The following is a 19,707-nucleotide window of genomic DNA, read 5'->3' as shown; positions in this document are numbered from 1 at the left end:
ACCAACCAATGACTGGCCCAACTTGAGACCCATTCATTGAGCAAGAACCAATGATATTCTCTTTTCTCTCTCTCTCTCTCTCTCTCTCTCTCTCTCTCTCTCTCTCTCTCTCTCTCTCTCTCTCCTTTTTTTTTTTTCAGACAGGAGCATATCAGAACTGTCTTCTGAGAGGCTCCACCCAGCAGCTGATCAAAACAGAAGCAGAGACCCAGAGTCAAAATTTTGATGGAGCTCAGGGAGTCTTATGGAAGAGTTGGGGGAAGGCATGAGGGCCCTGAAGAGAATAGGAACTCCACAGAAAGACCAACAGGGCAACTAGCATGGACCCTCGGGGGCTCCGCAGAGACTGAACCACCAACCAAAGAGCATGCAGGGGCTGGACCTAGGCCCTCTACACATATGTAGCAGATGTGCAGCTTGGTCTTCATGCAGGGCTCCCAACAACTGGAGTAGGGACTGTCCCTGACTCTTTTGCCTGCCTGTGGATCCTGTTCCTAACTGGGCTGCTTTGTCTGGCCTCTGTGGGAGAAGATGTGCCCAGACACAGGGGACTTGATGTGCCAGGGTAAGTTGGTACCCAGTGGGGGTTGGGAATAGGCTACTCCTTCTCCGAGGAGAAGTGGGAGTGTGGGGAGAGAGGCTGCATAAAGTAGGGACTGGCAGGGGCTTTGATTCAGATGTAAAGTGAATAAAAAAAAAAAATAAATGGAAAAAGGTCTTTTATTTTTTTAATAAGAAAAGAAGACTAGGAGAAGAGAAATAGTTGAAAAGTTTTTATTCCTAAAGTATATAAATCTCACATGGAAGTCTTTACCATGTGGTTAAAGTACTGTCAGTTACAGTTAAACCAAAAGGCTCACACCAAAGCGTCAACACATTTTTTTGTCCACTCTTCCTTCTGCAATATAAAAAAGAAGATAGATTATATTACTAATTAAGTAGAAAGCCTTCTGGTGGTATTTTTCTGAAGCTTTTAAAATCTCCCCAAAATTTTTGGTGACTTAAAAATAAACCTTCTTTATTACATTATATTCATTTTAAAGGATATTGATGATACTTCTTAGAATCATCACTATGTTGATTGATAGAGAGAGAGAACCAACATTTGAGCCTGAGCTGCATTTTTTTTTTCTTACCTGGAGATGTTTAAACGCCCAAAGCAGCACGAGTTTTGGAAATCAACTTTGGACCCTGGAAGTCAAAAAATATCCAGATGCTGAGATAAAGAGATAGAGGACTGTGCCAGCCAGACAGCAACTCAGACATTTCCTTATCCCCACTGTGGATGTGCAGAGGTGTGCTCGCTCTTAAGTGAGGTCAGGAGTATTCCCTACAAGTATTCTCCTAATATCTTGATCATTTAACCAATACGCTAACTAGTGAATTCCTTTGATCCACTTCATGAAAATCGATTAACTTTAGCTCAGAAACAGTCTATGTTACCATCAATTACTTATATATTTAATTATCCTATTAGGAAATAAATCAAAATTACTGCTTCTCTTAATATAGAATAAATTTTTAATTCTCTCTAGTACTTAGAAAAATAATTAGTTTTTAAACCCCATAAGATTTTTTTTTAAAAAATTTTTTTTAATTGGTCATTATTTTAAGTTACAGATTTGTAGGATAGTATTCCTGTTCTTTACTGCAGGATGCACCACACCAAAACTTTGGGGAATGAGATGTTCATACGCACCTCTTCTGCGAAACAGACTTCACGGTCCTGGACTTTGCAGCACTTATCCAAAAAGCCCGAGAAATCTGCAGTGATGACCGCGAACTGCTCCTCTGTCAGTTCAGGCTTTTGCCTCACCAGGTTAATGAGAAGCCTGTGGTTTAAAACAAAAGAAAATACAGGAGAGTCTGCCATGCAAAGCCGCACCTTCCCAGAACATTTTTAGTAGAGCATTTTCAGAACCCTAGCAGCCATCCTCAGCTACCTCTCCTTCCGCTCCTTGCCAAGGTTAGCCCTCGCACTTCTCGGCCGGAAGCACGCCACGCTGCTGGCCTGCCTTGGTGCAGGTTGCAGAGGAGACACTATGTCAGGACTCTGTGTGCCTTTATGGAGAGGGAACTGTGCTCTCTGTCTTGATTACCTACATTGTCCTTGCCTCTTGGCTCCTCTGCAGCGTGGTTATCCATGCCCACAAGCCCGGATGTCGAGAATGCTGACACCCACCAGCATCATAGCTTAACCGGAGGAGCACTGGCTGTCTGTAATACTCTCTTAGCGATGATTGTGTGTTGGAGTTAAAGTTGGCAAGGCCATAAGCAAGCTTGGGAAAGGAAGTACCATTCTTATTATCTCTTGAAACTCGCCTCTGCCCGGGGCGAAGAAAACTGGGAGAATGGATCTCCCAATGCAGGAAGCTCTTGAACAAAGCCAGTGAGCATCACATTTAAATTAAAATACATGGACATTTAAGAATATAAGTTTCCCTGGCTTCACCCCATTACCATTACAGAATGTCTCCCCTCGCGAATGCGTATTTATTTCCTTTTTTAAAAAAACAACAACATGGTTGAGTCAGGTATAATTATACTGCTTATAGATGCGATCACCCATTTCCTATCATTAGAAGTATCCAGACTCACTACAAAGTTCTCTTCTAATTTTTCTAAATATATCGTCCATTTCCCTCCTACTCACAAATATATTGCAATTGTTATGACAGAATTTTTCATAACCAGAAAATTGTCTGCCTCAGCGGATTTTTTTTTTTTTCAAACTAACTTCCCCCATAAGGATGTGTGAAAACTGAAGCAGAACTAATTTTAAAGATAATGTTGAGTGTTTCAAGGGCGGCAATGTTCTAGTGAACCCAGAAGTTCTCAACATGTAAGGCAGGAGTCTCAGCTCCTCCCTCAATGTTGGTCTTCTCCATGCTAGAAAATAACATCGTCTTACTCTTGTTTCATGGTCTGTAGGGCTTCGCCCTGAGCTTGGCACAGATCCTTGTGGAAGATGAATTTATCCTCAGAGAATTGGGGAGGGATATAAGCTTTATCCTTCAGAAAACTGGTGATGCATGGCCTCCTGTTGGAATACGAAGAGTTGCAGCAGTGGCTGATACCAGAGTTCACAGGGCTTGCTTCATTCCTTATACACAAGTGTCCAATGAAAATGTCGGCCTGGTTAAAAAGAATGAAAAAGAAGGAAGCAGGCAGACAAAATTAGCTACTGAAGTTGGCTCACGTTTCCAAAAATCTCATGCGGTGGCTCCCAAAGTCTAGGAGCTTATCACTAATACTACAAGGAATTTTTCTATGCAGTATTATTGTCTTAGTAACGATATGTTAAGGACTTTGCTGTTTACCCATTTGCTTGGGATAAAACTTAGTATGTAGTGATAGATGTTGACACATGTGGTGTTGAGAAAAGACATTTAGCTATTTGAAATATGCTTCTGATTGTAGACAGACTTTCAAAAGGGAAAACCATTCCCATCTTTATGAGTAGAAATCAATTGGGAGCTCGTTTTCTGTGTGTATCTGGTTGAGTTTTGCTTTTGTTAAAATATCTATGTTATTTTAAATTATGTGTAACTAGGGGTTGGTACGCACAGGTGAGTGTTGGATGCCTGTGGAAGCCAGAGACATCAGCTCTCTATGGAACTGGAATAATAGGTGTTTGAGAGACATTTTCAGTGGGTGCAAAGATCCAAACTCAGGTCCACAACAAGAGCAGGACACACTTTTAACTGTCTGAGCCATCCCTTCAGCCCCTGCATTTGCATTGTGGTACTGAGAACTCCTTTCTGAAAGCTAGAATAGGGAAAAATCTACCTTTGTACTTTCTATATATACACATACACACAAAACTAGAAAATAAATGTGTGTATGTTTAAAGTTTTCATATAGATTCTTTTCATATAGATCCTCCCAATCCCCCATACTTCAAAGCTAACCAAGTTATAAACACCAAGTTGTAAATTTTAATGATTGTTGGGGTGCTTGTGAGCTTACAACTCTCAGGCTATGCCTGGGGTGCATCCTTGGATTCCCTAATCTAAGACAGTCACCCTACAAATTGGTACTTTTTTAAATTCTCAAATGTCAAATGCAAACAGTTCAAGCTTAGCGGCAGAAGCCCCCTCTCAGTGTGACATGAAGATGAAGGGGGTGACTATCCAGAACACGGATCTTACTCCTGTACTTTGCTTGGGAACAAACTACCCCAAATAGCACAGTAATGATAAGACTGGTCTGCAAAAGGCAGAACTCTTAAGTGTGGCTAAAATAAGATGACTAATTGCGATCTCTTAGAAGTGAAATTTTCTTTCTTTTTTTTCTTTTTGGCTTTTTCTTTCCAATATAAAAGTGAGAATTTAGAGAATAAGAGGCAATAAGTTGGATAATATATTGGGTGTTATCCTTCCTATGTATAAAGTTTGCCTTTATATTGTTGAATAAACCATCTGTGTTTCTTCCCTAGGCATTCGAGAAGGACAGGACGCCTGACCAAGGGCAAACCACTGAGAGACAGGTCTCCCACACACCCTCCACCGGAACTTACTGAAGAAACCAAGGAATGCCACCTCCATACAGGTCTCCACTATTTCTCCTAGATGGAGATCTGAAGCAGCTTCGAGTCAAACAGAACAGCAATGCGATAGGACACTCACCATTCCCTCACCACAGCCAGACCATTTCTCCTCACTGAGCTGGCAGCACGTGGCGGCAATGCTCACCATCTTCCTGGTGAGGTCAATCAGCTCCGCTGAGGTCAGCTGAGGGGCTTTCCTCGTGTAACCAATGAGGAACCTTGAAAAGGCATTTTTAACCATGTCATCATGAGTGTTCACCCCTTCCTCCTTATCTAGGACCTACTTCTGCTGTTAGAAGGCATGAGGCATGTGGCCCCACAATGAGAAGTGTTCATTCTGCCAATCACTCCACATACCCCAACCCCATCTCTCCTACGTGTCACTACAGGTTGCGGATTGCTCCGCAGACTGTTTTCTTCCCAACCTTAGCACTTTCTTGATTTCAACCGTGAACTTGGGGTGTTGGAACCTTGATAGACCAAGAGCAGAATGAATAGCTCCTCTGCAAAAATCTACAGGGTTTGGGGAACCCGAAGTCAATCTAAAAGATGAGACTTCATGAGCTGTTCTTGTCAATGCTTAATGGGGGATGACCTGGGAGAAATCATGTAGTCACGCTTATACTGACTTCGATCCAACTGGAGATAGAAGAGTAGCAGTGCCTAGGGCCTTGAGACTAAATGTATGCTTCCTTCACCTATTATTAATTTTAAGTTACTGAAAACATTTCAAAACACATACAGAGTTTGTAATTTGTGGTCTCCTAACGTCTGGTAGAGAGCACAGCTTTGTTTGGCCAACGCCTGGCTCTCCTCGATCTGTTTCTGAAATTCTTCTTCCTAAAAATACAGACATCATTACATGCATTATTCTCTCCTCTCAGACACACAATTTTCTACATGCCAGTATCCTATTATATTATAAAACCAATCTTAGAAGCCTTTATGAAATATTGAAGATGATAATGCGTGACTTTTAAGAAAGAAAACAAGTGAACTCTTGAGGATATAGCCACTGGACAGAAGATCTTGTCTTCCTGAAGCTGGCAAAGATGAATATCATCTCTATTCTATTCACCATAATGCTTTTAGCTAACATTTTTATTTCTAATATAAGCCATTGGTCGCTTATGTAAAAAGTTAGAATAACTCATTAGTTTCAAGATTACTAGTTCATAAGTATAACTAGCTAAGTATAACTAGCTAATTACTAGTGAACTAGTATTTTTAATTTTTTTTCATTATCCAGTGGGGAACATTGCCAAGGGCATGTGTGTGTCCTACTCCAACTCTGTGGAGTGGAGTTCCTTTTCTTCTACCTTTACATGGTACCCAAGGATCCGGCTCAGGTTCCTAGACTCACACAACAGGCGCCTTTACCTACTGAGCCTTCTCACTCATGGCCCACAAACTGTATTTTCAAAGGCTACTATCAATGACATTTACAGATTATCCCCCAAATTCTAGTACCACCTACCAGATTGTCCTGACATCCAGGTAGATTTCCAGACTGGGAACACTTCTCCAATGATTCCTGGTATTTGTTAGCAATTCTTAGAATGACTGAGACAGGAAGGTTGGGGTGAGTTCTTGAATATCCGTGAAGAAAGCTTAAATATGTAGGAAAAATATCATATTGTTAGAACTAAGGCAACATTACACTATTAATTCCCTAAGCATTCCTATATAGCAGTCAGAGCATACAGACATTAAAAACAAAACAGTAAGTGAAGCAGAAAAACAAGCATAATTTGAATTCTGTGAACAGCAAAACTATTAAGGCAGGCTATATATAGCCCCTCAAATTACCCAGGAAAATGTCCTTTCATGAAATCATGGCATTTGCCAGAAAATACATGGAACTGGAAGTCAATAAGTGAATAAGTCAGGCTCAGACAAATGGCATGTTTTCTCTAACATACAGAACCTAGGTATAAACTTATGTATGCATGCAGGTGAAATTATTTTTAATTAAAGAAGAACAATACAAATATACCACTTAGTTTTGTGTCTCACTTTGGCTTTTCAGTGACAAAGTTTCCATTCATTTATCCAACAAACATGTTTTCAGGGTGTATGGTATGCTTTAAACAGTGAAGAGCTAATGCCATTTAAGAGAAAATACCTCCCGTACCACATACAAGGTTTGTGTCATAAGGAGACGATGCAAACTTAAATGGGTCATCTCTCTTTGATAGTGATAAATCAAAGAAGATAAATAAGAAAGACGAGGGCAGGAAAAGAGGCCACACCCAAAGACGAAGGGACACTAATTCAGCTCATGGTCAAGCACAGAGTCTTTGACTGAGAGATAGGGCAGCAGATGTGTGAGTAACGGAAGGGGATACAGGCTTGGAGGAAGACGGTTCTCAGCTGAGAAAATGTCTCCTGCAAACATTCTTTCCACTGAAGGCCTGTTGCTACGAAGCCAACTGTCAGCTCTCGTACATGTGTACACATATATAAGCGTAGAGATCTCTCTTTAAGATTAATTGTGCTCTAAGGTTGTAGATATGGGTAGTCTTGACTTCTACCACCAACAAAACACCCTAGATGAGTCTCCTAAATCTAGTCTTTGTTTTCGTTTGTCTAACTTTATTTAGCGGTACAAATGATGTGTGAATACCTGATTTTAGTGCAACCAAAGAGCCACGGCTTTGGGGAATACTGGTGAGAAAATTGAGCCATTACTTGGATTGCTGCACTAGCATCAGATGCTTAGCTTTGGAAAAGCCCTCGGAAACCATTAGGCATGATGTCCCTAAGAGCTGCCCAAAGCTCTCTTCTAATAGAGTGCATAGAAACATCCAAGAAAGGGAAAGTATTAACTTGACTGTTGGCTTCCCTTAAAGGCCAATAGAATGAATACAGGCCTGTTGATTATAGCACAGAGATCTGCCATTGTACAAATGTCTCTAAACAGACTTTCATTTCTTCAAAATTCTATACATATCAAGCAATCTGTTTCAGTGAAAGAATTGTTATCTGGCACTATCTATTGAGTTATATTTAGGGGAATGTTTATTTTTTTCTAAAGCAGGTATTACAAGTCATTGTATTCATGATCTTGAGCACTTCTTATTTTGAAATTTAATTTTATGTATCTATTACTACTAGAGGGTCATGTTTGCCACAGCACGCACATGATGTCAGGGACCACTTTTAGGAATTGGCTCAGTCACTCCACATTAGTTTCCTTGAGTTGAACTCAGGTAGTCAAGTTTGTATGGTGTTTACTCACCAACTGAGCCGACTTGGCAGCCTACGCCCTCCTTATTACAAAAATATACAAATTATCTTTGAAAGTTTGTGGTGGTTTTCATATGAGATATTGAAACAATGGCATAAAACAAAACATAGAGTCATAAGCCAGCCAATTAATCGTGGTAATTGTGGCATCTTCATCATGCTACAGTAGATTTCATTCCTAGTTACAAGTTCTATGCTTATATCTCCTGGTGTCACAACATCTAGACAGATAGCCTCAGTTGAGCTAAAAAAAACTATAGCCCCTCCCCCCATCACATCCTGGTCTTTATCATTGCAAATATACATTTACAAGGCATATTACCTTGCCATGAACATGATTTTTTCCTTTGAAGAAAGTTGGGCAAAATTTCTCTCTCCCAAAAACTGGCTTGGATTTAAAGATAAACCTTCAGGTTTGACGCCATTTTCTGCGTGAATTATGCAGAAGCCGAGTTGGATTATGGGTAATTTGCAGCACTCTGCTATTTTGCTTGACAGAATATTTTGATGAGAACATATATATGTCATGGCTTTTTCCTGTAATGGGTAAAGTAAATAATATAAATAATATAATATAATAATATGTAATATAAATCTCAAAGGTTTATCCTTTAAGGTTGGAACTTAGAGCCTGGAAAGGAAGTGGAAGAAGAAATAAATGGTGAGATGAAAAGGAAGATCAGGGGTCAATGAGGAATTTGACCTCATCACTCCTTCACCTATCTTTCCCTTTTTATTTTGCTCATCTTTGCCTCATTGCTTTCCAACTTGTTCAAGTCCTCTTTGCACAGCTTTCATCTAAGTCCTGCCCTCTATTTTAGTAAATGTCTTCAAGATAAGAAGGAAGTGTGTTGTTTAAACCAGACAGCAACTTTTTGCTGTTATTGAAATGTTCCAATGTGCAATACTCACCTCTAACATTCTAACCTTGCTAGCTGTCCTCTCCATCTTGATCAGAAGGATCTGTAGTGACCCACTCTTCCCGCCAGAGGGCAGTCTAGAAGAGGAACTGGCTGTGCAAAATCCTATACACCACATTGTCTCTGCTCAGGGATGTGCATTCTTACAGTGACCCTTGAAACCTATTATTCAATTGTTAAAGCCTTCCTGTAACGTACTGAAATTATTTTTCCACTCTCAATGAAAAAATTGCGACGAGCTCCGAAAGTTAAAAGCTAATTTTTTTAGCTATAAAATTAAAATCAATAAAATTGTCAATTACAAACCAAGAAAGCTGACCTAAAAGAAAAGCAAAATAATTTTTGCCAGTATTGCTAAGGGGCTGATGAATCCCTAATGTGCATGAGGGAAAAAGTGATCAAATCTGCTTCAGGATTCATCACTCCTCAGGGCAGGGGTGCCAACTGTCCTGGAGGATACAGTCTGCCCTCTGGGAGCCCTGTCACCTGCTGACTTCCCTGACTACTTCTACAAAGAATGACACTGGAGTATGTTGAAGTGAGTCTTTTCTGACACTGTTTCCAAAATCATTTGAGCCATTAACAACAGAGAGCTCTTTAAAAAAAAAAAAAAAAAAAAAAAAAAAAAAGGAATCCTTGGTGTCACAGGAATGAAAGGGGGAGTGATTTGGTATTAACAGACATCTCATTCAATATCTAGAAAGCTAAGGATTAGCTCAAATTACCACATCATCTATATCAATAGTTCTTATACAATCTGTTAAAGGGATTTAATTCTTTTAGATCCCTTCATTCACACCTCTGCACCTCTGCTTAGCAATAAATGGACATTTTCCCTCATTCAACAGTTGCTTGCATTATTTTTACTTATAAGTCTGTCATTATACTGTGACAGAACCCTTCAATGTGCCAGACATTGCCCTGTAGAGACAATGGTAAACAAATGACAGTCTATAACTTCAAGAAGGCCAATTGTCTTATCTCTCCGGTTAAACTATACAGTCTATGATGTCGGTTTATAAGTTTTCCTGACAAGTGGCACTCACTGTAAACCAGCAGCTAGCTAGCTAGTGGGAGAGACTCAACTGTCTTTCAGTCAAATGAAGAACTGAATGTCTCTTAGTCTCATGGAAGCGATCAGGTATTGCTAATGCCTGAGGTGAGACCCCAACGCCATCATGACATAGCTTAAATTTTACTCTTGGAAAGTCTGTAAGTTGACTGCACCCCAGCCAAGCCAGGCACAGTGAAACATTAAGTGAGGCAAAGCAGAAAGGGAGAGAGGGAGACTCCTACCCCATCCTGCAGACACTCCAGCGCGTTTCCATGGCAACACTCCTCGTGGATGTGAGCCACGTCCAGGGCCAGCTTCCGAATCTCAGTAAAATTTGCTTCAGGAAACTTTTGACTTAGCTTAATAATGGTCCTGGAAGAAGATAATAATAATAAAAAAATATCTTCTTTATCAGGATGAAATCACATTGTCTGTAGAGTATCTGGGGAGTTACTTCCAACGGGAAAGAACATTGATATGTTCTTTTAAAAGAAAAGGAAACACGTCTTGGGTCTCGATCAGCTTCTGCTCCACCAGGCACAAGCTCTGTAGATTGGGGGGCCGGGTCCTCAGATAATGGAAGTAATTTGTAGCTTCCTGAAGACTTTCTAGGAACTCAAGCTAAAGGTTGCCCTTGCTTGTTCATCCCTGACCCTGAGCATTTGGGATCTTTCTTGCAGACACAGAAGCACTCGGCTACATTTCCAGCAAACCAGAAGTGGAGCCAGGAGAAGCGGGAGCTCAAGTCCAGCCTGAACTCCCAGATTCTGCTTCAAGGCACCAGGCCACGGCAGAAGGAAGTATAAAATAAAGCTGCCGGAATTCATGGGAAGAGGTGCCTGGGCAAAGACCTGGCTTCCTTGAATAAACGACTGAGTCTTTTCGATGAATAGCTTGGAAATCACTGTGGCGTGTGTGGCTTTTCTTGCTGATGGATACATTCTGCCGTTGCTGTCCTTGTGTCCTCATTTCTGTTTTACTATTAAGACAAGTTTTTAAAGTGCCGTATGAATTGATGACTAAGTTTCTAGTAGAATTGGGAGGTAATTGTAGCGTAAGTCTGAGCTCTTCCAGAAGAAAGGTACAGCCAAGCCAGTCTTTGGAAGGAACTACAGGGCTGAAAATGTGCATTAGATCTTGGCTGTGCACAGTACCTAGGCTTCCTGGCATTAAGAACCTTCTGCTCACCTGTCACCGGCTTCTAAAGTTGTTGCCTCAAGAGGATATTCTACCGAGAAACAACAATTGACACAATGGGATTGTTAACCGGAAGCCCGGTTAACAAGACGGATTTCTTGTTAGGCTACAAGGTGGAGGTGCCTCTCCATAAAGGTTGATCTACTTTGTAGAAGAGCTGGGGAAATATGGTCTAATGGGGCGGTATAATTTGAGTGTGGACAGAAACTGAAATGTCCAGAACAAACAAAAAAACTTAAAAACTCTTCTTTGAATACCATGCCAGCGAGGCTTTCGTAAACAGCAGATGGCAAACTGATCTGCTAGCTCCGTCCTGATCCTGGGATCTCATGATTCTAATCAGGGTCTACCTTCCAAAGGAGGCTTTACTCTGGAGGAGTGACATTGACATTGAGCACAGCGGAAGTTTATACTTACATAGCCTGGAGGTTTCGGGATCCAAATTTTCTATTCACTGTACATACATGCTCATTTAACATGCTTCCTTCTCTTAATTCCTTTGCAAGTGATGCTCTCTAGATACAGAAGAAGTGAGGTGTTTAGAAAACCCATTCATTCCCTCCTCGGAAACTAGAAATGCTCGGTACAGATGGCACATGAAAGTATAAGATAGCTTCCTCTAAACCTAGAATTCAGGACGTCTAGGCATGTCACTCTATTTTCATGACTTTTAGATTAATTCTTATGTATGCATGCCTGAGATCTCTCTAAAAGTCTTCAAAAACAATACATCATCATTTTGATACTGGGGCCACATAGACAGCTATGCCTGTCCAGTCTCCAGGTGGGGTGAAGCCTGTTGGCTCCTGCTCTGTTAAAAAGAAAGGAAAAGAAAAGACAAGAAAAAGGAAAAAAATTGCACTACAGTCATGATTCTTAGGAGTTTGGGCCCACTTGGTGCTATGTAACAAGAGTCTGCCTTAAAAAGCAAAATAAAACAAGCAAACAAAAGCCAGAAGTGGGGATATGCTTCACTTGGGGGACACATGAGCAACCCCACCAATTTCCAGCTTCCCTGGCTCTGGTTGAACTTGAAGTGTGTTTTCCACTTGTCAATTACCTATAGTCTGATTACTCTGTATCAACATTGTTTTCTGACAGAAGGACAATCCTATCGCTCTAAAGGGCGTATAGCTACTAAATTACCTCCTCTGATTACATACTCTGCAATCTTTAAAGATTCAGTAAACGCTGATCCATAAAACCACAAAACACGCACATTTTTACTTCAGCCTAAAGTTGTACCTTACTATTATGGAGTATTGTTTCTAACTGTAGAAATGAAATTTCATCCATAATTGGAAAGATCAAGTTAAAAAGGACTTTCATCTGGGATGAGAAAAGATGGCATTCCCCACAGGAGGCCCGTTTCCACCTTTAATTCTGTTTTCCCGAGCCATAGCTAAACCCCATTTAGTTTCACATAGCTTCACAAAGACACAACCTTTGTCTGGAAGCACTCCTCCATGTTGTCAGCTTTGCAGCACACTGGAACTATGTTGTCATACTGAGCAGCCAAGGACAGAATGGCAGGGGAATACATGAAGACATTCCTCCTGGACACTTCGTAGATAAACCTGTGGAACAACAGCGCTTGGAGATTTGCAAACATGTAACAAATGAAGGGACTGCCACCTCCCTGAACTGAGCTCTGGAATCTATTTAAAGATCAGGGTAACTGCAAAGCCAACAGGGTCTGATGGACTTTTTCTCTACTGTGCTGTCATGGGGAAGTGTGCAGGCTTTTTTCAAACGCTGTCAAAAAGTTCCTACATGTCAACCTCAGGAGAAAAGATCCAATACGTTGATCCAGAGTCTTTTACGAAAACAAAGATGCTATGATTCCTACTGAAATGTCTTTTGCAGTAAGCCTGCTCAGACATAGCTGGGAAACCAGCCATGCTAGCTTCTAAGTAAGACAGCTCGAGTCTCTATCAGTGAAGAGCGGGATGACCACCCTAGGGTGTCCGCCCTCTCTCTGTTTCTCAGTATGTCTATCAGTATAGACAGATAGACATACAAACATATGTTGTGTGTGTGTGTGTGTGTGTGTGTGTGTGTGTGTGTGTGTAGGCATGTATGTATTATGCCTGTCCCCTTGGCACCTCTAAGGTAGAGACAGGAGGATAAGAAGCTCAAACCCACCCTTAACTACATACTTAGTTCATACTTAGTTCAAGTACACCCTTAACTACATACTTAGTTCAAGGCCAACCTGGTCCTCCTAGGAACTTGTTTCAAAAATAAAATGAAATATTTTAAAGGAGAAAGGAAGGGTAGAGGGTGACATCAAAGCCCGTGAGCACTTGTGACAAGCACATTTATCCCAGCATCTAACTGCACGGTCTTAATTATCAGTTTCGTGGGTGTACGTGAACACTTGGCTCTTGGAAGTTATTCTTTGTAATCCTGACACACTTTTGTGCAAAGCAAAAATCAAACCATTAAAGGTGAGAAAGAGCTATGTCTCCAGAGGCTGGCGGATCAGAGGCTCCGTCTGCATATAGTCTGTTCCGCATCTCACAGTGTGTGTCTAACAGGAGCCCCTGCACAGACCTCAGCAGACACACTCTGGCTCCATTTCCTACTTGTACACACACTTTGGAGTGCACATGTGGACTGCAGAAATACCGGCTGCCCACTGGATGGCCCTTACGATTTCATGAACGCCGTCCTGTTTTCTTCATGTGCTTTGCAACTCTCAGCAGGTTCTGGAAACTGGAAGGGTGGGACAGAGGCCGAAGCAGTCTTCTTACGCGCCAGCAGACACTGGTGTCTTTCCACCCCACTTTGGCTGCAGCAGCCTGAGAGTCCATACTTGTTAGAGAGTTCCGTCTCATGGCAAATTTCATCCAGAAACACAGATAGCTGAGAAAAGAAAATCTTTTATTGTTAATGAAAGGCGACTAACTCTGCGAGAACTAGTATGTAAAGTTTTCTAATGTCCAAAATGAGACCAGTAAATTAATTAATCCCCATACACATTCAGTATATTTCCTCTCAGTCTGATGTGGGGACTTTCTTGACTAGCTTTTAGGGTGTAGGGCTTCAAACTTGTATCTGTTGGTAGCACACATTCTGTGTGTGAAATATAATTATTTTAAGAGTAAAAAGGGTTATGCAGCGGTTTATCTTTCCTATCTTGTTTTAGGTTAAGTGAATCTCACTCTTTTATTTCATGAGAAGCTTGGCCCCAAGATAATAGAAATTTCCCTCTTTTTATATAATCATTGTTTTATAGATACTCATTCCTTTTGGCCTTCTAACAACACGACAATAGTAAAAAAATAAATAACTGGATATTATTTTTAGTTAAAAATAAGATGAACTTCAAATACAGATCCACCCTTCATTAGTCATAATTACCGATTTAGCTGCAGTGTTTTAAGATGCTTTCTTCCTTAGCCTAAATCCACAGAGATTTGGACAGGGCCAGTACTTTGAAGGAAGCTGCCCACCTTAGGAATAGCTTTATTTAACTATTACAATTGCTAATACTTTAAAAAAAATCTCGACAGTCTTACTTAAGACTCTCATTCTCTATATTAATTTTTGGTTTGTGATATTCTCTAGGAGGGTGAGAGAAGTGTCTCTTCCTGAAGAAGTCAGGGCCAGCCTGAAACTCACTATGGAAACTAGACTGGCCCCACACTCAGAGCCACTTACCTCAGCCTCCCAAGCCCTGAGACCATAGAGGTGCACCGCCATGTTTGTTTCAGTCAACCTTTTTAAAGAAACCTTTTGAATTCGTAGTGACGAGCCCCCCTATTTGCAACATTACCCTGAACCCTAACTGAATACGAAAAGGCACAATAAGAGTGTTTTGGGCATAATTTATACACATCTTTTTGACTGCCTAACCAAGAGTGACTGAGACTAACATACAAACCAGAGATTCTTATTAACTCATAAATTCTAGAGCTGGAAGCATCTGAGGTTGCCTTCTTACTGGCTAGATTTCATAATTCCAGAAGACCATGTCTAAACCGCGAGAAGGAGAAAAGTCATGTTATCTACGGGGTTACCCAGCTGTAAACCCTGTGAGCTACAGTCAGCCTGGTTAAAGTATAGCCATTGGTACAACAGTGACATCATTCATGAGAGTGACAAACAATACTCTCTGGCAGGGTGGCACTCAGGCCTGGCACTGCAAGCTGGGCCAAGAACCCATGGATGAGTATGGCATTGCCCCTAAGAGCGAACCTATTTCTATTTATTTTACAGAATGGACATAGTACCAGATTGCCTTCTAAACACAGAGAGGCAGAACGTTGTACAGCCCTCAGTCTTCATCCCAGGAGGCTCTATTTGCAGGGGATGGTGATAAATACAGAGATTCACGACTAGCCAAAATACAGAGGATAAGTAGCTGTGATGCACTCAGCCCCAAATGGGACATCTACAGAGAGGAGAGGTTCTCTCCCCTCAAGAATCAGGGTCCATCGGAGAAGATGGGGGGTGGGAGAGATTTTAAGGGCCAGAGTCTGCAGGAAGACTGAAGCAAAAACTTTTCATACACAACAAGGCAATTGTACACATGGAATATCAATGTCTGGGGTTGCTGGCACAAAACCTTCATAAAATCAAGCTAATCAAAACACCTGCATGGATGGAGAGGGGCTCACAAACCCTGGGCCCTTGCTGAGGAGCGACAGGCAGTTGCTGGCTGCTGGAAGGTACAGAGTGGCTTTCTTTAGGTAGGGTGCGGCCCTTGGCACATGCACCGTGGGAAGGCCCTGTGCCCATGCACATATTGCAAGCACTAATTAGACAGCATAAGTTAAAAAAAGAAAAAAAAACAGAGACTGCGATAACGATGTAGCAGTGGGGGCAGACTGGGAGAGGTGGGAGGGACTAGGGAGATGGACATGATTAAAATACTTTTATGAAAGTCTCAAAGAATACATTTTATGCCTTTTGTAAAAGGAGATCTTCTACACAGTGGCCAGACACATAACATTTTGGCTACTGCAGCTCCGCTGTGACAGAGCTCTGGTGTCTGTGTTCCATGCTTAAATCCCTCCAACAAGTATAAAGCTCATTTCTATACAGGAGCAAACTAAAGAACCATAGCTCTTTTGTATTGAGCTTTTCTACCAGGACAACTGGGTGCGTAAACTTGATTGTTGTTCTGAAGTTCTGACTTACTTGGCTCTCAGACACTGATGCTCCTGTCTGTGTACGTGCTATATCCAACAACTCGAATAACCTGCCGCAGGCCTCCCACTCACCGCGCTGTTCTGAACAGTGTGAGCACCTTGCTAAGGACCTAATTCTGGAGCCAGAAGACTTCGTTTAATCCTCAGGTCTACCAAACTATAGTTCCCCAAAGGACTGATTTCGCTGTTCCTAAGTTTCCTCTACGAGAAACCTGTCCTCAACTTTGCAGGATTATCATAGAGATTTAATTAATCAGTCAATTAATTAAATTATTATTGTATAATGATAAAATTATAGCTATATAAAAATATGGATTGTTCATAAATAATATGTAATATATAATATACAATATAATATGTAATATCTCTACATATATAATATAATATAGTATGTAACCTGTAATATATGTATAAAATATAAATATTATAATATAATTTAATAAATTAACATTTATAAATAAGACATGGATTCTGATGATATGCTGCAGCCAAGTTCTCTTAGTTGACTGGACAGATTTTCTGTGGAGGACACCTTCCACACAGCGTTTTGATTATCAATGTGTTTGCAGTGATCCCTAGAATGCCGCCAACCACACTGTGTGCATAAGAAGTAATATACTGCCATTCATCATCAGCATAAATCTCCATGACAGCTCTGAATGGATCTAATGTCATTCCATAATTGCAGGTATGGAAGCTCAAAGAAGAGAATGTGTCCGTGGTCACTCTGGTAATCTTTCTGGAGCCTTAGCTATGAGTCTCGTGCTAATCTCAGCTCCTTTAAGCAGCCGCTTGCTCTGCTGCAACAGTGCTGTTCGGGATTCCAGAACTAATCGAACCCTCATTTCTTTCAGAAAACGGTTTTCAGATAACTATACGCACAACTTCCTGACATCTTCTGACGCCTAAATCTTGGTTAAGTGTCAACGTGGCTTTCTCCCTAGTCACTCACCTGGTTTTCTAAACACCCGTTGCCAGAGTTTTTCTTCATTGCTGCCAACACGTCGCTAGTCATTTTGTTCACTTCCTCCTCAGTGGCTTCCGGAACAAACTGGGTAAAGGTGATGGTAGCTCTGAAAGGAGACCCCATGCACAGGCTTGAGGCTGAGACCCAGTCACGGATGCCTTTCCAGTACAGCTTCGTCTGTTGGTGGCTTTCTGCTCTGCTCTGTTTAGAGGGAGCTTTTTGCTAAAGATCTATGGGAAACTGGGTTCTAGTCACTCACAGGAAAGTGTCATCTTCACCCATAAATACAGGTGCAAGTCTTAAAAGTCAAAATAAATAGATTTCCCAAAAATACACTTCCTCATTTTGGGATCACTGCTCACTGAGCATCTGTACCTGGGAAGGCCTACATTCTTTACACTGTTTTTCTTACTTAATTTAAGCAAAGATGAAGGTCACTGGACCTTTAATTGTATTTGCTCCCAGCATGACTGAACCCCAATCCTAGATTGTGCTAGCCCCAGATTGACTCAAAGTGATAGGTGTCCAACTTTCTGCATGCAGACATTACCAGTAACACATGCCTAAATTCCTCACTATAAATTTCAAATAAGTAGAACAGAGACAATATTTAAAGGAATAAAATATTCTCCACAAATAACAAAAATAAAAATATTTTACTTCCTATGACTTGATATTAAAGAGTTTACAAAATAGGGGATGTTGCAATATCTTCCTATTGGTTCTGACAAGACACACTCCTGAACCCATACAAAGCTGCAGAGAAATTAATTTTCAGCTTTGAAAATCTGATTTGGCTTGCTCTGTGGAATTCCAGTCAATGTAAAGGCTAAGCTCTAAAGCGTTGACCGAAGTTAAACATTTTGCATATCAGTGTGATGTTCGGCATAAGCAAAGCCTTAAAATTGACCAATTTGCTCCTGTAATTTAAAAGCTCACATTCAGTTATCTAGACTTATCTTTGCATGCCATTTCTGCAGCACATCTATGGAAGCAAAACTTACATGCTAAGCACCTTCTTCTCTGTCACGCACTGGGAAGAATCTAATGTGGAAGCTAAAAAAGAAAACAGATTTTGACAAATGAGGATTTCAGCGGGGAAAGCAATCATTGTTGAACTTAAACCCAAACCATAAAGTTTAGAACTGCCAAGTTGTTAGGAACCACCTGTCTGGACATCTTAATCTTACACTTGGGAAAACTAAAAAATTAAAGGAGCAAAGTTAACCAGAATGCTCAGCTGCAGCCTTAGCACCAACTCCCACATTTCAGCTTCCCTTACTATTTGGCTCCCTCATAGTATAATATTCAAACTGGCTCAATTAGTAGCTTTGGACATAATTATGCTACAGTCGGCCTGTTCACATGAAGGCTTTCCAGAGAGTCGAACAATTAGCACTTTAAAGAAGATTGAGAGTAAAAACGTTATTTCTGTCAACTCGAAGGAACTAGACATGAGGCCCTAGTAAATAAATAATATCAAAAAAAATTGAGCATGAACACGCCCAAAATTGATTGTGTTGAACATTGCTATTATTTTATAAGCATCTTACATAAAATTACATTTATCCTTCATCTAAATCTATCCACCAGTTAGATCTATACCTGGTCTTCAACAGTACATGGAATGCCTAAGTCAAGATACCTGGAAGTGCAAATGTGGGAATTTTTAAGAATTTTGTTATAGGAAAATAGCTCCCAAGTCATAAAGCATCTTACCTATCCCAAACTCATTTTCGTGCCGTGCTATGGATCCAGCGAAATGTAGCAGGAGGATGAGGGAAGCAGGTATGCTCCACTTCATGGCTGCTGGTTGCTTCATTGCAGGCAGTGCTGGGAGCGGGATGTTGTGAGCAGTCCTCCTGAAGTTCTTTTATATCCTGTTTAAGTGATGCCTGTTAACTAGTAACCTTCAGTGAGCAAACATATTACTCTATTTCCTTACGTTGAAGTTAGGCAATTTGCCAATAATTAACAGTGCGGGGGTCACTTGTATCCTATGTTCAAGGACAAAGACCACTTCAGAGTGGAAAAATAAAAAAACCAAAATCTTGCAAATGCTGCAAATGTTCTTCACCATCCAAACTGTTCAAATAGATCATTTTCCCTAAGCTGAAGAATAATTCATTCATCTCAACATAAGACATTGATATAGCCATAAAGAAAAGGCAGCAAGCTTACTGTGTAACTCCAAATACATTAATTATTTTTGAAAGAAATAATAAAATGCATACCACATGCTAGGCACTGAACAAATTGTTTCAGTAATTCAGACTTTTCATTATTGGATATATTTCTTGATTATCCAGTTATTATTTCCCTCAAAACCACTGATCAAGTGTATTTTATTTTATTTAGTGTATCGTGTCTGGTTCAACATAGAAAACTTACAGCACAAAACCTGATGAACCAGCTCCCATTCTAAATTTATGAGCCAAAGAATAGTTCCGAATGTATGTGACAGGTGCATGGTTCAACTGCAACATCCTCTCAGGCCCTCAAGACGAAGATGCTAACAGTAACTACCAGGCACTGATGTACACCTGACCCTAAGAGTGCTTCATCTCATACCTTCACCCTCAATGTCATAGACTCTATGATAGTTTTCCATT

The 19,707-nt window shown here is 40.7% G+C and overlaps 1 protein-coding gene and 1 long non-coding RNA gene across 2 annotated transcripts; one reads left to right on the top strand and one right to left on the bottom strand.

The window, feature by feature from the left end:
• Positions 1-531: 531 nt before the first annotated feature.
• On the top strand, positions 532-6,501 carry LOC115065225. The gene is made up of 4 exons (XR_003845019.1): positions 532-565; positions 1,143-1,316; positions 1,655-1,966; positions 4,439-6,501. It is a non-coding gene; the product is annotated as an uncharacterized LOC115065225 (long non-coding RNA).
• Positions 1,147-18,917, bottom strand: Afp (alpha fetoprotein). The gene is made up of 14 exons (XM_021211324.1): positions 18,815-18,917; positions 18,100-18,151; positions 17,081-17,201; positions 13,626-13,837; positions 12,414-12,546; positions 11,387-11,484; positions 10,015-10,144; positions 8,121-8,335; positions 6,027-6,159; positions 5,292-5,389; positions 4,629-4,767; positions 2,912-3,135; positions 1,700-1,832; positions 1,147-1,191 (listed from the first exon to the last, which is right to left on the bottom strand). Exons 1-14 carry the CDS (start codon positions 18,915-18,917, stop codon positions 1,147-1,149), a joined length of 1,836 nt encoding a protein of 611 aa, XP_021066983.1.
• Positions 18,918-19,707: the final 790 nt, after the last annotated feature.

The sequence above is a fragment of the Mus pahari genome, chromosome 13, assembly GCF_900095145.1.
Source record: "Mus pahari chromosome 13, PAHARI_EIJ_v1.1, whole genome shotgun sequence".
Lineage (NCBI taxonomy): Eukaryota > Metazoa > Chordata > Mammalia > Rodentia > Muridae > Mus > Mus pahari.
This window is presented reverse-complemented; position numbering and strand designations above follow the sequence as displayed.